The sequence below is a fragment of the Chiloscyllium plagiosum genome, chromosome 19 (assembly GCF_004010195.1).
Source record: "Chiloscyllium plagiosum isolate BGI_BamShark_2017 chromosome 19, ASM401019v2, whole genome shotgun sequence".
Lineage (NCBI taxonomy): Eukaryota > Metazoa > Chordata > Chondrichthyes > Orectolobiformes > Hemiscylliidae > Chiloscyllium > Chiloscyllium plagiosum.
In genome coordinates, this window is record NC_057728.1 from 6,172,653 (window position 1) to 6,192,929 (window position 20,277).

Consider the following 20,277-nt stretch of genomic DNA (forward strand, 5'->3'; position numbering starts at 1 on the left):
TGCTAAATTGCCCGTAGTGTTGGGTAAGGGGTAAATGTAGGGGTATGGGTGGGTTACGCTTCGGCGGGTCGGTGTGGACTTGTTGGGCCGAAGGGCCTGTTTCCACACTGTAAAGTAATCTAATCTAAAACTTTGTATTGTCAGTCACTTAGAGCAAGGGGAAAAATGATTACAGAAATAAGGTGCGAGGCAGCCTCTAGTGTTTTGTCTCTACCCTAGTAGGAACAGTATTTAATGAATGTTTAAGACGGAGTGCAGTGACAGGATAAAAGGTAGAACGTTATATACACTTAGTTTCTATTTCAAAAAGAGAATAGCAAGGTGACAGTTGCAAGGAAGAGAATAGTGCGAACATTTGTCACTTCATAGTTAGGACAGGGAGACAGAATGCTGGAGAAACTCAGCAGGTCTGGCAGCATCTGAAGAGAAAGAGAAATCGAATCACATGATGAACTCTCTCTCTACAGATGCTGCCTGACCTGCTGAGTTTCTCCAGTACTCTCAGTGTTTGTTTCGGATTTCCAGCATATGCAATATTTTCCTCCAATAAATGCTACATTTTTCACTCCCCTTTTCACAACCCCTTCTTCAATCTAGTGAAACCAGTAGTAGCCGCCTCTTTGTCCAGCTGCTGTTCTTTTGCCCAGTGGTGCAACATCCTCTACATCTCACCCAAAAAAAAGGAAGAGTAGAAGGAAAAAAGTCAGTAAAGCAGATCCAAGGGCCTAAGAAAATGACACACCAGAAAGGCAGGTGAACAAGTGGCGATCTCCCCAGACCTGCCACATGCAAATGCACAGCAACTCAACTGAAAGATCCTGCCAGCAGACAACTGCTGCTTAGGCTTCAAGTGTCACACTCTTTTCAACACTTCAAATGTTTATTAGGAAAGGAAAGCAGATACTGACTGAAGAGTTAACATGGCGGTCATCCAGCTGCCCATACTCACATCAGCCAACGCTGCGATTTACAGCCTGCAGCGTCACTAAAAACTCGGCCCTCACTTTTAACAGAGAGCTTATATTGTACAATTTAACAGAACAATCCACGGCTTTGACCTGGCATTACCCAGTATTACTTTCCAAACTTGTGAGACCAACACCAGTGCCAGACACAGCCCTGACATGAGTAACCACAGGATACAACAGGAGGATTCTATGCGGTGATGAAGAACGTATTGTTGCTTACATTGAATCAATGGAAAGCTGTTCAAATTCTACTGGCAGCCTAACAAATCTAGAATAAATGCAAATTCCTCAGGCAGAATCCTTGACGTCAAGTTGCTTGAACAGGTCAGACCCGATGAAAGGAATATAAAATTTGCTGATAAAAACAGACATGAACAGATAGTGGAATACAGTGCAATTGGGAAAAACGTGGTGAGAAGAACAGCAAACAAATTGAAAGGCTCCGAAGTGGCAAAATGGAACATGAAGAACAGACCATAAAGAAGCTTCCGTGAAAGAAAAAAAAAAGGAAATTAATTTGTCTCTTCAAATCAAAGCACAGTATGACTGGAATAAGTGCAAAGCAAAACTGGGACAAAAAAAATTAGAAATGACATAAGTGCAGATGGTACAAAGTTGACAGGGTCAGTGTCATTTGAAAGACTCATTGATTTGAAACGAGATGGGAAATAGCAGAATTAGAAAGTAACTAACCAGAGAGAATAAAAGGTCAGGTCCTAATTCAGAGCTTAAGTACACAGTTCGAGAGAGAGTGCGCAAGAGACCACTCTAGCTACGTGTGCAGAAAAAACAGGAAAAAGAGAACTTTGTTTCATACTGAATATGCTACCGGCCACTCATTTTGGGGCTTCCTGAAAGCCAATAGGAAATTAAAACTGCGACAGGATGTAAAACAGACAAGACAACCAGACACAGCTTCCCATAGGGCAAGTTATAAAATTATACCCCCACCCCCACCCAGAGAAACAGACCGCTTACCTGAATCCAAAACACACACCATCTCTTGTTCTATTTGGCTCAGTGGGGGCGTGACATGGTTAGCTCAGTTGGCTGGATGACTGGTCCAAAACAGACTGATACCAATAGTGTGGGTTCAATTCCTGCACTGGCTCACAATACCATGAAGGACTCTCCTCCACAACTTTTGCCCCTCAGCTTAAACCACCACAAGCCGCCTCTCTCCAATAAGACAGCAGCCCTATGGCCCAGCACGACAATGGCAACCTTGAATGGCTCAATAACCCCCAGTATATTAACCTGCCTCTGTGTACATGTGGTAGGGAATAGGGTTAAAGCACAAAACCTCCACTTGCCCCAGAGTCAAGGACACTAACACTCCAGATGTGCGCATAACTGCACATGGTTAATTGATTAACTGCGTTACATGGAAACCAGTCACTTGGTACTTGAACGTACAATAAAAAACCTGCAGATGATGAAAATCTGAAATAGAAACCGAAAACCCTGGAACTATGCAGTATGTCTGGCAGCATCTCTGAACACTGAACCAGCCAAAACGACCTTTTACTGCTGAATTCCAATAAGGTTTCAGCAAGTGAAAAAGGAGGGAGGAGAGTGAGAAGAACAGCAAAAGGGCAAGTCCATGCCAGTGCTGGATTAAATGACAAGAAAGCAAGACCAAAGGGAGTGGTAATAAGACCAGTGGAAAAAAATCCAAGAGAATGTGTGTCCAGAAGAGGTGTGAATGACATAGTAATGAATAGCTGTCATCCCCAAAAAGAACAGAAAAAGGGGAAAGGGAAGGGAAACAAGAGAGAGGCCAACAACGAAAAGCAAAACACAATAGAGTAGATATTATGCTCTAAAACATGTTACACTTGAGATTGAAATTAGAAGTGTGGATGGAATCAAACCTGGCGATGGAGACAATAAGTGAAATTAACCTCAGAATGTGCACAAAAACCACTTCTCAGGTGCGTTAACACAATAGATCGGAGCTTGATCACAGCAACAAAATATTTGGGGGAGGCATCAAGGCAGCTCCCAGAGGGCCAGACATACTGCGCTGTTTCAGGGTTTTTGATTTCTATTTCGGATTTTCATCATCTGCAGACGTGTGTCTGTGTTCAAGTACACAAGTGACTGCTGGTTTCCATGTAATTCGGTTCTATGGGAGCAAAGATCATCCATGAGAAGGGTTCAAGAGGGAAGGCAAGAAAAAAAGAAGTGTTAAAACATGCCACTTTACCACACCAATTAAATTTCAAAAGATGTGAGATTAAATTGGAACAGATATCATGCTTTGTTCACCAGTAATATTCCTCACGATTATAGACTAAGACATTTTTCCCCTCATGCCCTCACACAAAACATGAGCACTTTTTGGAAGGAAAGCTAACACAAATTAAATGGTACCATTTCTAAAGGGAATAGAGGGGTTTACATACAGGAAAAAAAATCTTCAATCAAGTTCAAGAAATCCAAATGGAGGAGATTCTTATAAAGAATATGCCTTTATAAGCAGAGGTGCATAGTAAAACAACAAGGAAGACATTCAAATCTTTCTAAAGCACTGGTGAAGCCTTAGCTGAAGTATTGTAAACATTCAGACTCTTGCATCTATGAAACTTCAATACAAAGGTAAATTAGCTAATTCCACCACCCTCCCCCACCAATCTTTAGCCCTGTGAACATTGAATCAGCTCCTGAAGACAATTCCATTCCCACCATTGAACGTGTGCCCACCTCACTCTCAGCTGACACTGCAGATCCTACTTAAACATAAGGCTCATTCCTTCATGACTTGCTTCATCTGTGTGGTTTTGATGCAAGTAGCAACAAAGAACATGTTTCCTAGGAAACAAGGCAAACAAATAGTTGTTTCTGTTGAGTGTTTCAACTGAGCACAGATGTGATAAATTCCATACTGCCTTCAGTTACTGAGCTTGATATCACTGACCCTCAAGTCTCTTATATCTTTATAACATGGAGCAATCCTTATTTGTAACTTGCAACTAAATGCAGCAATTTCACCAAGAAGGTAGATAAGCAATAGTGGGAAGGTGAACTATAAGCCAACCAACATGCAGAAACATGTTTTGGTGAATTTTAATCCCACCAACAGTCCAGACTACATAAAAAGGACATAGCACCACTATTTGTGTTCCATTCCCCTGATTAGCAAGGCCACAAACTGGTGACTCTGATGTTAAACAGTCAGCTCCCATTCTCCAAATCAAAAATACAGTGGAAATCAGAACGAAAAGCAGGGGGCTAGAGGAATTCAGCAGTTCTGGCATCATCTGTACAGCAGAGACAGAAAAACCAAATGTTACACTTTGGAATGGAAGGCAGTAGTTGAAAAATGAGTTTCTAGAGTACAAAGGTGGTAAAGAGAAAGATTAGATTAGATTAGATTACTTAGATTAGATTACTTACAGTGTGGAAACAGGCCCTTCGGCCCAACAAGTCCACACCGACCCGCCGAAGCGCCACCCACCCATACCCCTACATTTACCCCTTAAACCTAACACTACGGGCAATTTAGCATGGCCAATTCACCTGACCCGCACATCTTTGGACTGTGGGAGGAAACCGGAGCACCCGGAGGAAACCCACGCAGACACGGGGAGAACGTGCAAACTCCACACAGTCAGTCGCCTGAGTCGGGAATTGAACCCGGGTCTACAGGCGCTGTGAGGCAGCAGTGCTAACCACTGGGCCACCGTGCCGCCCACAAGATGTAAGGCAAGAGGGAAGATCAGTGCAAGTTTAGAGGGCAAATGTGATTAGCGATCACTTGCCAGAGAAAAGGTAAAAAAGGAGTGGACATATTTATGGAGAGATAATACAGGTCTCTACCAGGTGATAATAGCAGCATGAGTCAGCTCTGCTTGAAGAAAAACACATAGCAAGTGGGCAAACAAATTAGAGAACAAAGATTATAGTCTGAAGTGATTAAACTCAATAGAGCCCAGAGGCTGTGAAGGCTTAAGGAAAACAAGGTTACCTGCTACAGACATCAAAACAGAATTTGATCAGAAACAGCAAAGACCTGTAGCAAAACTGAAGTCAATGGGAATTGGAAAACACGCTGAGGAGTTGTGATTGGAGGTCAATCATCCCAACCCCAGGACATCTATGGAGGAATTCTTCAGAGTAATCTCCCAAGACCAGACATTTTAAGCTGCTTCAATGATCTTCCCTCCAACAATGTCACACCCCATCTGTTCCCTGATGATGGAACAACGTTCAGCACGATTTGTGACTGAAGCAGTCCCCGTCCAAATGCAGCAAGGCCCGGACAACATCCAAGTTTGGGCTCACAACTGGCAAGCAACAGGGGTTAGCAGCACTGCTTCACAGCACCAGGAACCTGGGTTCAATTCCTGCCTTGGATGGTTCGATTCTGATTCGGTTTATTATTGTCACACGTACTGAGACACACTGAAAAGTAGTACTATGTGCGCTATACAGACCAATCATAACTTACATATGCAAATCAGGGTAATAGAACAGAATATAGTGTGACAGCTACAGAGAAGGTGCAGAAAAAGATCAACTCTCATATGAGAGGTCCGTTCATAAGTCTGAAAACAGCAGGGAAGAAGTTTGTGAATCTGTTGAAACACTGTTTGCATGTTCTCCCTTGCCTGCGCGAATTCCCTCCCACAGTCCAAAGACATGGGGGTTAGGTGGATTGGCCATACTAAACTGCCCATGTAGTGTCCAGAGGTGTGCAGGTTAGGTTTAAAAAAAAAAATCCATATGGGGTTATGGGACTGGGTCTGGATGCTATAGTCTTCAGAAGGGCGGTGCAAACTCAATGAGCCAAATGGCTTTTATCTGCACTGTCGGGATTTTATGAAAATTCACGCCACGTAAATGACAGGCAAAGATAATCTGAATCAAGATAAGAACACAATCAATGCTCCTTAAAATTCAATGGTATTACCATTGCTGAATTAACCACTTTCATTCAGATGGTTATCACAAACTAAAAGCAGAACTGAATCAGCCACATAAACAGTGACTATAAGAGCACGAAGAAAAATGGGAATTCTGCAGAGAGTAACTCACCCAATTCTGTCTACCATTTATAAAAGGCACAAGCTGCACTGAATGAGTGCAGCTCAGCAACAAAAAAAACAATTTCGCTGGCTCCCACTTACTGCATTTATTCCCTTCACCACTGGACAGCCAATAGCAGTAGCATTTACTATTTTCCAGATGCTCAGTAAATCCTCAAGGCTCCTTACACCGCACCTTCTAACCTGTGACCACAACCAACACAAAGGACAAGGGCAGCAGATACATGCGAACACCACTAGCAGCAAGTTCCCCTCCAAGCCACACGCCAACCTGAACTGGAAATAGATGACAGTTCCATCACGGTCATTGGTCACAATCCTCCAACCTTAACAGCACCTTGGGAATGCTTAACATGGATTGTTGTGGTTCACCAAGGCAGTTTAGATTTTAAATTGCCCTAGAGAAGGTGGTGAATATTCACTGGTCTAGCCAACAGTGCCCACGTCCTCTGAATGAATTAGAGTTATAGAGATGTACATAAAAACAGACTCCTCCGCCCATTTCATCCATGCTGACTAGATATCCTCACCTAATCTAATCCCATTTGCTAGCACCTGGCCCATATCCCTCTAAACCCTCCATATTATATACACATCCAGATGCCTTTTAGATGCTGTAATTGTTCCAGCTTCCACACTTCCTCTGGCAGCTCATTCCATACACGCACCACCCTCTGCGTGAAAAAGTTGAATCTATCCTGAGCCAAATAAACACTGAACTATGGCAATTGATTTTGCAAAATGTTTTTTCCTAGAAGACAGCTGAAGCGGGCAGACTTTGCCTCAGCTTCTTCCCACAGCAAAGACCAACTTAAAAGGAAACATATTAGAAGTTGAGAAAGATAGAGAATTATGGGGAGCAGGAAAACACCAGGGCACTTGTGTCTCCCTATCTTAGCAGACACCACACACAAAGTAGACATTGTTACAGACCACACCAAACGCCCTCAAAAATATGTTAAGGGCATATAGCTTTTTCTCATTTTAAATACAAGTGCTAGGCATTGCATTCCAGATGCAACTTGATTGGTCAAATTGTTCAACATTAAGCAAAACAATTTATTCATATACTACTGTCAAAGTAAGAAGAAATTGGAATAATCGAACTCTATTGGAAAACTACTAAACAGTAACTGTTCCAATAAAGTGGAGGTGCCAGTGTTGGACTAGGGTGGACAAAGTTAAAAATCACAACACCAGGTTATAGTCCAATATGTTTATTTGGAAGTACAAGCTGTCAGAGCACTGCTCCTTCATCAGGTAGCTAAAAGAGCAGTGCTCCAAAAGCTTGTACTTCCAAATAAACATGTTGGACTATAACCTGGTGTTGTGTGATTTTTTAACTTATTCCAATAAAGTCACATCCCATAAATACAGCCTTGGCAAAAGGCAAATTCATATGCAATTTTCCAGTCTCGGAGGAAAAAGCATGAAGAACAAAACTCAGGAGAGCACCAGGTAGAGATGTACTGCAACTTCCAAACACAGCTTCAAGACCCAAGCAACCGTGACTGAAAAACTAAAACTAAAAATCTGGGTTCTTTGGGAGCTTGATCCCACCGATTCAGGCAGCTTCTATCGTTCCAAATTTAGAAAAAAAAAACCTAAGGCCTCAAGCTGTTTACTTTGAGCTTTGAAGCAGACCACTTACATCTCTGTCTCAATCTTTCTTCATTGAAAAAGAAACCAAGATCAAATACACCTCTTAAAGCCTTAGTATCTTCACAACATACAAAATCAGATGTAAAATTATGCAGTTCAGTTTGCAAGCCAACCTCCTAAACAATAACATACCATGAACATTCATCACACCAGTCCACTGCACCCACTCCTATCTTTTCCCTAGCTTTACATTTGCTTAGCAGCTGTCTGACATTTTCCATCTGAAACATTGGCTGTTTGTCGCTCTCTCTCTGCCCCCGCCCCGCAGATTTCACTTGACCTCTTGAATAGTAGCAATATAATCAGTTTGTACTTTCTAACTTCCAGCTTCCACATGATATGATGACACTTTAACGGGCAGTTTATGGCAGACGCACTTATGTATTTCTAACTCATACAAATATTAATTAGGAGACCGTTCAGTCTTCAAGCCTGCTCCACCATTTGATAAAATCCCGGCCAGTCTAACTGTGACCTCAACTCTACTGTTAAATTGTACCCCCTAGTCTTAGAAGGGAAAAATGCGCCTTCAGTGCCCACTCTGTCAGGTCCTCTCAGCACCTTCTACAAGGTTGCCCCTCATTGTTCAAAGCTCAAATGGATCCAAACTTCCATCCCAAGACAACTCCTCAAACCCAGAAATCAGCAGAATTACCCTTCTTTGAACTGCTTCTAATGCAATTATGTTGTTTCTCAAGTAAGACGACCATAATTGCACACAGTACACCTGCTGATGCCTCACCAATAACCCAATTTAGCATCACAGAAGTTTTGCCATGTTCAATAACCCTTGCAATAAACAATGTTCCATTTACCTACCCAAATCATTCACTCAAACCGAATACTAACTCTGGAGATTTAGATACCAGGCTACACAGATCCCTCTGTATAACACACTTTGGGATCTTGCTGCTTTTATCCTTCCCAAAAACGCATAAGTTCACATTTTCTTAATTGTATCCTTCATCGACTAATTTTTTTGCCTATTCACTCTGCCCAAGTTCCATAATAAACTCTTCATGCCCTTCTCAACTTAAGTTTCCCACATATCTTTGCACAAGCATATGTTCAGACCCTTCATCCGGGTTGTTCATAGGGGACTTTAAATAGTTGAGGGCCCCACACCAATCCTTCTAGTACTCCACAGCTTGCCTACCTAAAAATGACCCACTTATACCTACTCTCTGCTTCCTGAGAGCTAATGGCTGTGTCTCATTGTGACATTCACGTGAGATGCAACATGATGGTATCAGAAGAAAAACAAACAACAATCAAATCATCAGGTAATTAAATTGAGGGTCATAATCACACCAAACTTCAGGGAGGTATTATTTTTGTAAATCTGAGATAGATAAGTTATTATTAAGCAAAGGTATTAAGGAGATATGAGCCAGAGGCAGGTATATCAAGTTAGGCACACAGACAAAACCTCATTTGAACGATTGGACAGATTTGAGGGGCTTATTCCTGTTCCTAGGATGATATCACGACTACTTCCATCTCTATCTCGTATTCCAAATAAAAGGTTTGGTTTCTTCGAAGTGACAAGGCAGTTTGAATTAACCTACATTAAAGAAACAAATATCACCGCATGGTTTGACTGGGCACTTTGCAGTTCTACAAGTTGAGATCATTACCTCTGCTTCAATTTTGTTCAGCGTTTTGCACTGGTCATTTTTGTTTCATTAGTTATTCTAGTTAACCTTCACAAGGTTGCTGTCCTGTCATTCACACCTCCTCAAGTCATATCTTTTGTTCCTTAAATTGCCCCATCATCATTCCAACTGACTTTACATGAGGAGACAGTACATTGTATTCCCTGCCAGATCACTTCTGACCCATTACCTTCCTTACAGGTGAAATACAGAAGCTAGCTCAAATGACAGTATAGCAGGTCATATTTCAAACTAAAGGGGAGCTGTGCATATCCATAAATAATTTCAGTCACTTTCTATACTGCAGCAAGTCATCACTGCCATTTATGGTACATAGAATTTATTACATAGAAAGAGGCGGTCAGTCCAAATTGTCTCTGCCAGCCTGTGTGGCAATACATCCCCTCCCAACTAAACTGATTTGCAGATCTTTTTATTTGTTTTTCAATTTAGAACTCAAGCTTCATCTTAAATGAATTTATTATCTATCTTAACTTTATACAGTAATCTGGTATTCTAACCATTCCCTAGGTAAAGGGGTTTCTCACAAATTCCTTTCTGGACTTAATGACTCATATTGACATTCTTGGGTTTGGAAATCTCAAAGTGAAACAAAAACAAGCTTAACCTACCCTGCCAAACCAAATTAATTTGGAGCACTTCCAAAAAAAAAAGAGGTAGAGGCCATTCAGCCCTTCAAGCCTGCTCTGCCATTCAACGTGATCATGGCTGATCATTCAACTCAGTATCCTGTCCACACTTTCTCCCCATACCCCTAGAACCCTTTCGCCTTAGGAACTATATCAAAATCCTTCATGGAAACATTCAATGTTCTGGCTTTGCCACTTTGAGGCAGAGAATCCCACATGCTCACTGCTCTGTTGGTGAAGTAGTTTTTTCATCGCAATCCTAAATGGCCTACCTCCCACATCCTTTAACTGTGACCACTGGTTCTGTGCTCCCCAATCATCAGCAACACCTTTTACCATGTCTAGCCCTGTTAGAATTTTATCAGTTTCTATGAGATCTTCCTTCATTCTTCTGAACTCCAGCAAATATAGTTCTAACTGACCTAGTCTTTCTTACATCAGTCAATCCTACCATCCCAGGATCAGTCTGGGAAACTTTTATTGCACTTTCGATAGCTAGAACGCCCTTCCTCAGAATGTGACCAAACCTGCACACATTACTCCAGGTGTGGTCTCACCAAGACCTTGTACAATTTCAGCAAGATGTCCTTGCTCCCATACTCAAATCCCCTCACTGTGAAGTCAAATTAAAAAGGTAGGCAAGGGATGGGAATTAAGAAAGATTGTTCTGGACTGTGTCACCAATAGCCAGGGGTTATAGAGGTGGAGGTTCTATGGTGACGTCAACAGTTTTCAATTAATGCTGTTGTTTTGTTTTGGGGGAAATATATCCTCAGAAAATCCTTGTGAACTTTGTGCACAATTCTGGAATTTCACATAGTACAAAGATCCTTCCTATTGAGTTACTCCTGGTCATCTCTCATCCAATGTTTGTACCAGTTTCAACTGCCATTTTCTTTAGCCAACCATTGCCTATAAAGACAAAGAAATACATCAAAGAGAAAAATATATATAAATATATGGAGGCAACTTGGAATCCCAACAACCGGTCAAAGGTCATGGAAATAATTGGAAACAGCTGGTCAGAAACTTCAAAATCCAAACAACATGGTTCCACCCTTTCGTGACATAGCTTCTTCACAGTCAAAGAATGAGTTAGGAAAGAATCCAGTGAATGGGTAGCTGACAGCTTAAAGCAGGCCCAACAGCCTACTCAGCCGCTCCCTACAGCTTAAACCCTCCAACCCTTGTCAACCTTTTCTGAACCTCAAGTTTAAACAACATCCTTCCTATAGAAGGGAGACCAGAATTGCATGCAGTGTTCTAAAAGTGGCCTAACCAATGTCCTGTACAGCTGCAATATGACATCCCAACTCAATGCACTGCCCAATGAAGGCAAGCATGCCAAACACCACCTGTCTACCTGCAACTCCACTTTCAACTATGCACTTCCCTCCCTAGGTCACTTTGTTCAGCAACAGTCCCCAGGGCCCGACCACAAGTCCTGCCCTGGTTTTCCTGACCAAAATGCAACATCTCACATTTGAGCTTAAACTCTATCTGCCACTCCTCGTGCCAACAGAACTTCAATAGAACCAGTCGTGACCAGACATCTCCAAGCTCTTTACAGTTAATGAAGAACGTAGTCACTGACAATTTACACACAGCATGTTCCCACGAACAGCAATAATGACTAGATCATCTATTTTTTTTGTGATGGTGATGGGGGATATTTTTGGACCAAGATCATTGGAAGAAGTACCCTGCTCCTGGAAACAGTGTTGCAGCTTTCTGCTGTGTGTCGACAGACACAACCTAGTTTAATGTTTCTCATCACAAGTGGCACATGCAACACTACCTCTGTACAACATTGGACTCTCTCAGGGGATCATAAAGATCTCTCTCTCACACACACACAGACTGAAGACAAATCAGCAGCCAACTAACCCAGCTTGCATCCAGTCTCTGGGAAGTCACCCCAACATCTCCAAGCAATTCAGTTTGCCCAGTCCTCAGCTTCCTACCCAATAGCTGGAGGCCAGGAAGCTCCCGCCCAGACTCATCCAATGCCCGGGCTAACATCCCTCGCTCAAGAAGTGCCTGAACATAATTGACTTGGACAATTCAGTCTGCAGAATATCACTGATTCAAACTCTTGCTTTGTCAAATTATACAACTTCAAAAGCATAGGAACTAAGTGCTGCAGAACAGAACATTTGCCAGTTCAGACAAGCTGTAACAAAAAAGGAACAATTTTCTTGTTTATCAGTTAGTTTACTTCTCTTAGTTGCATGACGCAACATTAATGGATTGTTGCCCAGTGATCAATCTCTATCAATTCACCTGGAACAGACCCAGACAAGCATGAGAGAAAACCCAAGCAGTGTAAATCTTTGGGAACTATTTGTCCAAAGTCACCAGTTTGTCCCAAGCATGTTAAATTTACCACATCGTCTCAAATTACTCCCTTACTGCAGCCTTCAGCCTCATTTCCTGAACAGAATCTACTTGCTTTTGAATGAATCAGTACAGATTCCAAAATGTCTCCCAAGCAATCTGATCCACAACTTGTATTATCAAGCATTTCTGGGTCAAGTCAGATATACAATAAGCTATTCCTTCCCTGCCCTCAATGTTAAAAAAATTTATTTCTAAATTTAATCTCAAGAACACCATTTACTGTGGTATGAAAGATATTTTATCCACACCACGTATCAACCATCCTTTGGCAATACCATTTGGACAGGCCTAAGTCATCGAACTGAAATTTGTGATGCGAGCCTATGCTTGGCAGCTACTGGAACAAAGCTGCCCAAACTAGTTTTAGCAAGGACCCCTGCAGCCAGGATTCAGACAAACATTCTTAACCCAAGAGACTGGGCTAAATTGCAATCCGGATTTCAGAGATAGAGGCCACTTAGTATGTGAAACTCAATATACTTTTGAAAGTGATATGAACTATTTGATCAATGGTGCAATCTAATAGACTTTTTTTTTGAGACAGAGGTATGATATCTCTCATTTCACATACCTGAAAATCAGAACACAGCCTGACTTGGAGTGAGCCCAGTGTCTTGTGTTTACGTGGCATGTTCAATGTAGTCAACTGACCAAAGTGCTTCAGAGGGGCTTTTGCAAACAGACATCTATCCAACAAAGCAGGATATTCAGTGATTACCAAATACCTGGTCAAAGAGTTGAGTTTTAAGGAGCGACTTTGGGAGGGAATTCCAGGATCATGCATGCAAAAGTATGGCTGCCACTAGCGGACTGATTAGTGCCAACCTCTGAAATCAGGGATGCACAGAAGATTGTAGATATTTCAAAGAAAAAGATGAGAGCACAAGGTACAAAGTTACAGAAAAATTTGAAGACAAAAATGTAATCATCAAAAACAAAACTGTGGCCAGACTGGGAGAGTATATAGATTGTTGTTCTTCACCTTGTGCTGCCCAATGGAAGATGTAGAAACAACAGTAGAAGTGACATCACGGAACCAAAACAAGCGCTATCTCCCTTTGACTTTGTTCAATTTTCTGATTCCTATTGAGAAAGGCTGACCTGTAACTTTCATGCATTCAACATTGGACTCTTACTTGTAATACACAGATCCCTTTCACAGAACAAGCAATGCTCACACGACTTTGATTTCTTAAAGCAACACGCCTTCAAAATGTATGCTGTCACAAGGCAGAAGCGTACAGCAAGGAAGGACTTCTTGTTGGATGATTTTGACCATGTCACTTCAAATGCTTCCATAAACCCTTACAGAACCAGAGGGAGAGTAAACTCATTCTACTGTTTTAGTTCTTTGAAAGAGCTAACCAATTATTGCCACTTCCTGCTCTTTTTCCTGTTAACCTAGGAACGTATTCCTTCTCAAATATTTATCCTTTTGAACATGCTGTTGAATCAACTTCCACATAACCCACCTACCACCCATCTTTCCATCGGGGATCATAACTGATCCTGCAGGCCTCATTTTTAAGCCATGGGAAAGCGGCCATTGCTGGAAGAACTGTTTCCCCTCTATCTCCATAATATTAGTGCACTTGCAAAGCAGTTCTGCTGCAGAAATCCCTCCACTCATTAAATGTATCTGTCTAATTGGACTACTTCATCTCCAGTGGATGTCGTTAATAGCCACATTTACATTGTACCCTAGGTCTCATGGGAGGAAGCTAATTAAACCACACTTCCCCCACTCAGATTTCTCCAATGTACCACTGGTCTTCCCTTAAAAAGGCTGAACTACCATGACTAAACAGTTCAATAATGTCCTTTGTTGAGTGACAAGGTGGATAGCTAAGAACAGATGAAGGAAGGATGTGGGAGACTAGCCATTGCAAGGCCACAAAAATTAGCTTGGAATAGAGTTTATTGTAGGAAGACTTACATTCATATAGCAACTTTCACCACTCCAGGACTTTCCAAAGTACTTAATAGCCAGTGAGGTACTTTTGAAATCAACCATTGTCATGAGATAGGAACGGAGAGAGCCAAGTTTTGTTGTTTGCGAGAGATTGCTGTGCAATCAGTTAGTGTCAATTAGAGTCATAGAGATGTACAGCATGGAAACAGACCCTTCAGTCCAATCCGTCCATGCCAACCAGACATCGCAACCCAATCTAGTCCCACCTGCCAGCACCCCTCCAAACCCTTCCTATTCATATACCCATCCAAATGCCTCTTAAATGTTGCAATTGTACCAGCCTCCACCACATCCTCTGGCAGCTCATTTTATCAATTGGTTCAGTAACAATATTATTCAGGAAACTGGGGAGAACTCCCCCATTCTTTGGGGTAAGAAAATATTATGAAGTTATTTACAGCACAAAAAGATTATTCTATGATCCACACTTATGTTTATACTCCGTGAACTTCCTCCTCTTCACTGATGTGAGTCAACAAATCCACTGATCCTTTCTCTCTCTCTCACACACAAACTTATCCAGCTGCCTCTTCAGGTACATCTATGCTATTCACCTCAATGACTCCTTGTGGTAGCAAGTTTCACATTCTAACCAGTCAATCGGAATAGACTAGAACCTTAACAGTAGCCAAAGGACTATGCAATGCCTTTTTTAAAAGAAAAGGCCTCATCCAAAGGAAATGCACAGCTGACAGTGCAGTACTGAAACACATAGGAATGTCACACAAAATGTTACACTCAAGTCCCCAAGGAAGTTCTTTTAAAAAAAAAAGTCACCTAATTCAGAAGCAAGTCAGCAACTCAGCCACCTGTGGCAACATTCAAAATAAGTCTGACGAGATCAGGTAACCAGTGATAGCTACTGTAACTACAGCAAGTAATCTGTGGGAAAAAAAATGCAAGAGCAACAAAGTCTCAAAACTAATTACTGTAATAGATCCCATACTGATGTCAGAAATATGCAAAACAAAGTTGAGAACAGCAGCTTAATCTGAATTTTAAAAAAATTGTGGAACATCAGAACCACCGAGAAAGAGACCACAGTGCTATCAAGGAATTAATGGTAACCTGTAGAGGATTGACATTTGGACAGCCAGCCAGTTCTTAAAGTGTTGATTGATGGATTTAAAATGTCCTTACCAACAGCATTACGACAGGACTTCAGTAATGAACCTTCATCACCGCAGCACCTTCCTTGCAGCACAGTGGTTAACACTGCTGCCTCACACATCAGGGACTCTGGTTCAATTCCAGCCTTGGGTGACCGTTTGTGTGGAGTTTGCACATTCTCCCTGTGTCTATATGGGCTTCCTCTGGGTGCTCCAGTTTCCTCCCACAATCCAAAAATGTGCAGGTTAGGTGAATTGGCCATACTAAATTGTTCATAGTGTTAAGCAATGGGTAGGTCAGGTGCATCAGTCAGGGGTAAATATAGGGTAGGGGAATGGGTCTGGGTGGGTTACTCCTCGGAGGGTCAGTGTGGACTTGTTGGGCCAAAAGACCTGTTTCCACACTGTAGGGATTCTAATTACCTGATCCATAATATTTTCCAGGTTTTCTGGAGCGTGGAGGATTGGTGATGTTGAGTTTGCACAGTAAGCACACCAGGCAGTTTGAAGCATCATCTTGTTAATACTGGGCTTTTCCAATTGTAGCTGGTAACATGAAACAAATTGCTGGATCTCGGACAGACAGCTCCCTTTGCCTTGGGGGCCACCACATATTTCCAAGCCAGTATCTATCAAGAAAAGGCACTTTCCTTTCTTAAGGAAAAGTGTACAAAACATGGAAGTCAAGCTCCCAAAAACAGGACCTGCAGGTCTTCGATTCCAGGATGGGGGCCTCCTCTCTGTTCTGAGTTTCTACTGTGGGTCTCCAATGTAACAGAGCAGGCCAAATCCTGACCCACATCTCTCAGCTGACAGTGTGCAGCCCTCTCAGCTTGATGTGGTCTCTTAGCCCAATGTGGACTTCCAGCCTCAACGTGATTCCAGAGCAGTCTCCCAACCTCAACAGCAAGCCCGGAATGGTCTGGAGTCAAGGCGCAGAGCAGACTGGAGGCGAGATGCCACCCAACATGGATTATTTGCTGTAGTTATAGTAGCTATCCATTTGTTACATGTGCTAGTCAGACTTCTTTGAATGTTATGCTGCCAAAGGTTGGAAGGACCGTTGTTCTTAAACTTATTTCTTTACTTTGTCATTATTTCTTTACTTTGTCATTTATTCCTACGATCTGTAATGTTGGACTGACTTCTTTATTTTTCCATGTTTTTCCTCAGAAGTTGTACTGAAGAATCTGTACCCAGGTACGTTTGCACCCAAGGCGGAGCCACAAGTGGCGACTTGTAAACTTTTCACTGGACTCATTTGAGTATGTGACAATTAAGCTAATTCAATTCAATGTTTCACAGTTTGCACAAGGATACTTACAGATTTACATGTTGCCAGAAGCTCAGTTGATAGGCCTCTCACACCAGGGAAGGCATAAGCAAAGCATTGTGCCTTTTTTTTTAAAAACAAAAATCACATACAAGCAAATCTACAAGAAAGGCAAGTTTTTAAACCAGCTCAAGCGTTCGACCAGTTTGGTAACCTCTGCCCCAATTTTCAGACAGTGGCTATTGGTAGTGACAAATGGGAACAGCAAAATCATATTACTTTGGCTTACACTATGCATTTGTCATTCCATCTCCTCTGCCAGATGATACCTTGTTACAGATCTACTGTAACTGCTTCTGACAAAGAAGTCAACAAAATAGGAATTGTTTTTCCTCTCTCCAAATGCTCCCTGTCCTTATGTGTGCATCCAGCATTTTCTGTTGATACCCTAGATAAGCAGCAACACTTTGGTTTCTAAAAATCTAGTCCAGAGATCAATGCCCTTGAAAGATTATTGGGCACTTTTACATGTGACCCCACGAATAAGAAACGAATTAAGTCATTTATGTGGCTAGAAATCCCTCCAGAGTGGAGTGCACGACCCTTAAATGACTGGTCTCTGAGGAGAGTGCAGCCCATCAGTGGAAACTCTCACTAGCCATACAGTGCTCCTAGGTGAAAGCCCCTTGAAATGTAGGTGTTTCCTATTCTATTTATTTACTTAAAGCTACAAATAGACCAAGATGTTGTTGTCCTGGGGAAGTGGACAGGGTGGATTTAATTTATCAGTTCAGCCCTTTAGCCTTCCTGCAATTCAGCTAGCCCTGCCTAAGACAGCCCCACTACAATTAATTCCCATTGAGTTGCCAAGAAACCACTTCAATCCGGTTCTGACCGGTTCCAGCCGCCCTTGACCGGTTCCAACCGCCCGTAGTGACTCAGCTGCCTCTACCACTCGGAGCTTCCCCATGGGGGCGGAGGTTTGGAGGGAAACGCCACCTTAAAGCCCTGCCTGTCAGTTTGGCGCCAGCGAGGCGCATTCTCCAACTGCCATGCCCAGCAATCATTTCACAGTTTGTTTTTTTAAAAAATAAAAAAAAAACACAGAAAAAGGGAGCAGCTCTGGTCAGGGAGTTGTGCACACCCCTGCGTGTTGGGCGGAAGCGGTACGTTCCTCGCTGCTTGTTACATTGTGGCTAAGCAACGAGAGAGGTAACTAATCAGCACCTCCAATACAATGCAGCAAAGAACTGCTACAATGTAACTACTCCCCAGGGACTATTAAACTTTATCAACATTATATATACACGCTGAATACCAAAACATTACTTGGCAACAACTTATCCACCACTGCCAGTGAATCGGGCCCGAATGGAAATAATTCTGGCTTGTCAGTTTCAGGGACCTTTCCCTTTCTCTTTGAGACCATCTTGCTATTTCGACCACCGTTCAAAACACTTCCACAAATTATTAGAGAAACTGGTCGTCCCCAGTGCATTTAGGCTTCACTTCCTAGGCATTAAAGGTGGTGCAAATTGGTTTTAGTCCCGGGTTGTTGGATCAAATGGTGTGTGCCACTTTTCTCGGATGTGGAATGATTTGTGTTACTGCATTGAGGTTAGCGTGAGCTAACTGCAATACTACACGTAGCTCCCCAGCAGAATGAAGCACGGATTTAGAAGATAAACTTTTCGAAAGATTATATTGTTTAAACTAATTGTGACAACTGAAAGACTTTAAAATAGGCCCATCTTAAGTAAATTAAGAGGAACGCGATTCAGATACCCCGGTTTCTCCAGTACTTCACCTGGGAGATCGGTCGGCCTCACAAAGACCCTCTTTGTTATCAGCGGGTCGGATTAGATGTTTGATTTTTGAATGCCAAATAGAAAGAGACCTTTTGTTCAAAAATTTCAGCAAGTCTCGTTTATGAACTTGAACTGAAAATGCCAGCTGGAGGCAAAAAGCGAATGAATTGGACCCCTTCACTGGAGGTAAAGCCCAAAGTACGGGGGGCGGAGAGATCGAGTCCCATTGCCAGACTGACGTTGCAAAAAAAAGACTTAACTCTTAGATGGTGTTTATACAAGATTGTAAAAGGACGCGGTTAAAATATTACGCTGCAATTATATTCAATGAAACTACAATGTAGCCGTTTGAATTCACAACCCGAACTGGCCTACTAACGACAGTGGATTTTTAAAAAAGTCAGTATATATTCACCACAGCGCCCAAGTATTAGAAAACAAATCACATTCTACTAACTGAACACCGTTTCCCTGCGATCACTGTAATAGCCTGGATATGGTTAGGCAGCAGGCTCTGAAATACTTATCCATAAGCAACAGAAAAGTTAGAATATATAAAAGGTACATCAATCATTCAGTAGGTGTCTGGGTTGAGAGGGGCACCCAGACTGACAAAGGCTTCTACACTCGGCCTACTCTGTGTGTGTGTGTGTGTGTGTGTTTGCACTAGAGCGAACGAATCCGTGCGTTACGCAAGATCCCAGTGTGAGAAGAGGGGCGAGATCCCTCCCTGGCCAATATACTCACTCTGCTGATGCTGTGGAGGGGAGGAATCTGTCAGACTGCCCGCGGCGGCTGCGCCCGGCAGCACTAAGTGCCTGAGGGGCTCGGGCAGACACTTCTTGCAGAAGGAGTGCAGACATGGCAGCAGCTTGGGATCTCGACTTTGGAAATTGAGCTTGCAGACGGCGCACGTCTCCAGCAGGTTGAGCTGGGCTCCCTCCGCCTTCTCCCCTTGTTCCCGACTCTCGGCTTCGTTTCCTGTGTTGAGGCCGGGTTCCTGCGGGCTTTCTGTCATATCTCCAAATTTCAGACGCTTCTCCCGGTCGCAGCTCCCATTCGCCTTGCCGCTGGCAGTGAGTGAGTTGGCTGGAGGGAGGGGTGCTTTCCCTGGCCAAGTTGTGGCAGAGGGAAACGCTCAAGGGGCGTTCCGTTTGAGCCCGCTGTCAATTGCAGGAAATACTCCATCTGCCGGATACGACCCGCCAGTGAGAAGCGACGGAGCTCGATTCATCACGGCGCGTCACTGGGCCCTATTAATATTAATAACTCCCAGCAACAGGCAATCTACCTCCTCCTCAAAACTACCCTCCCTTCAACTAGGAGGGATTCCCGAAGTCTGCCGAGTCAGGTCTCTGGGACATGACCCACGTGCCTCCAGATCTGTGCTGACCTCGAGAAGGGAATCTAGGGATGGCAAAGATATCATGGAACATAAAACTTGGTTGGGACCTGGGTTCAAGTCCCACAATGGCAGGTGGTGGAATTTGAATGCAATTTTTAAAAAGTATGGAATTAAGAGTGCAACGATGACCATCGTAAATCCATTGTCAGGAAAACCCATCTGGTTCACTAATGTGCTTTAAGGAAGGAAATCTGCCATCATTACCTGGTCTGGCCGACATGTGACCCACAGCACTGTAGTTGACTCCTAACTGCCCTTTGAGCAATAAGCCAGTGACCCTCTGCTGGAAGTTGGGTCATAAAAGCCCTATGCAGTTCAATAATC

The 20,277-nt window shown here is 42.8% G+C and overlaps 1 protein-coding gene across 4 annotated transcripts in view; it reads right to left on the reverse strand.

Annotated features, from left to right (window-relative positions):
- Positions 1-19,806, reverse strand: part of LOC122559487 (E3 ubiquitin-protein ligase TRIM33-like) — a 113,204-nt gene extending 93,398 nt beyond the window's left edge. For 2 of the 4 annotated variants that reach the window (XM_043708988.1, XM_043708989.1), the window contains exon 1: positions 19,296-19,803. In XM_043708988.1, the coding sequence (XP_043564923.1) occupies positions 19,296-19,566 (271 nt within the window). In that variant the 5' untranslated portion in view covers positions 19,567-19,803. Of the gene's footprint in view, positions 1-19,295 lie in introns of all 4 variants that reach the window. The other 2 variants (XM_043708987.1, XM_043708986.1) reach the window with 2 other exon arrangements.
- Between the last annotated feature and the right edge of the window lie 471 nt (positions 19,807-20,277).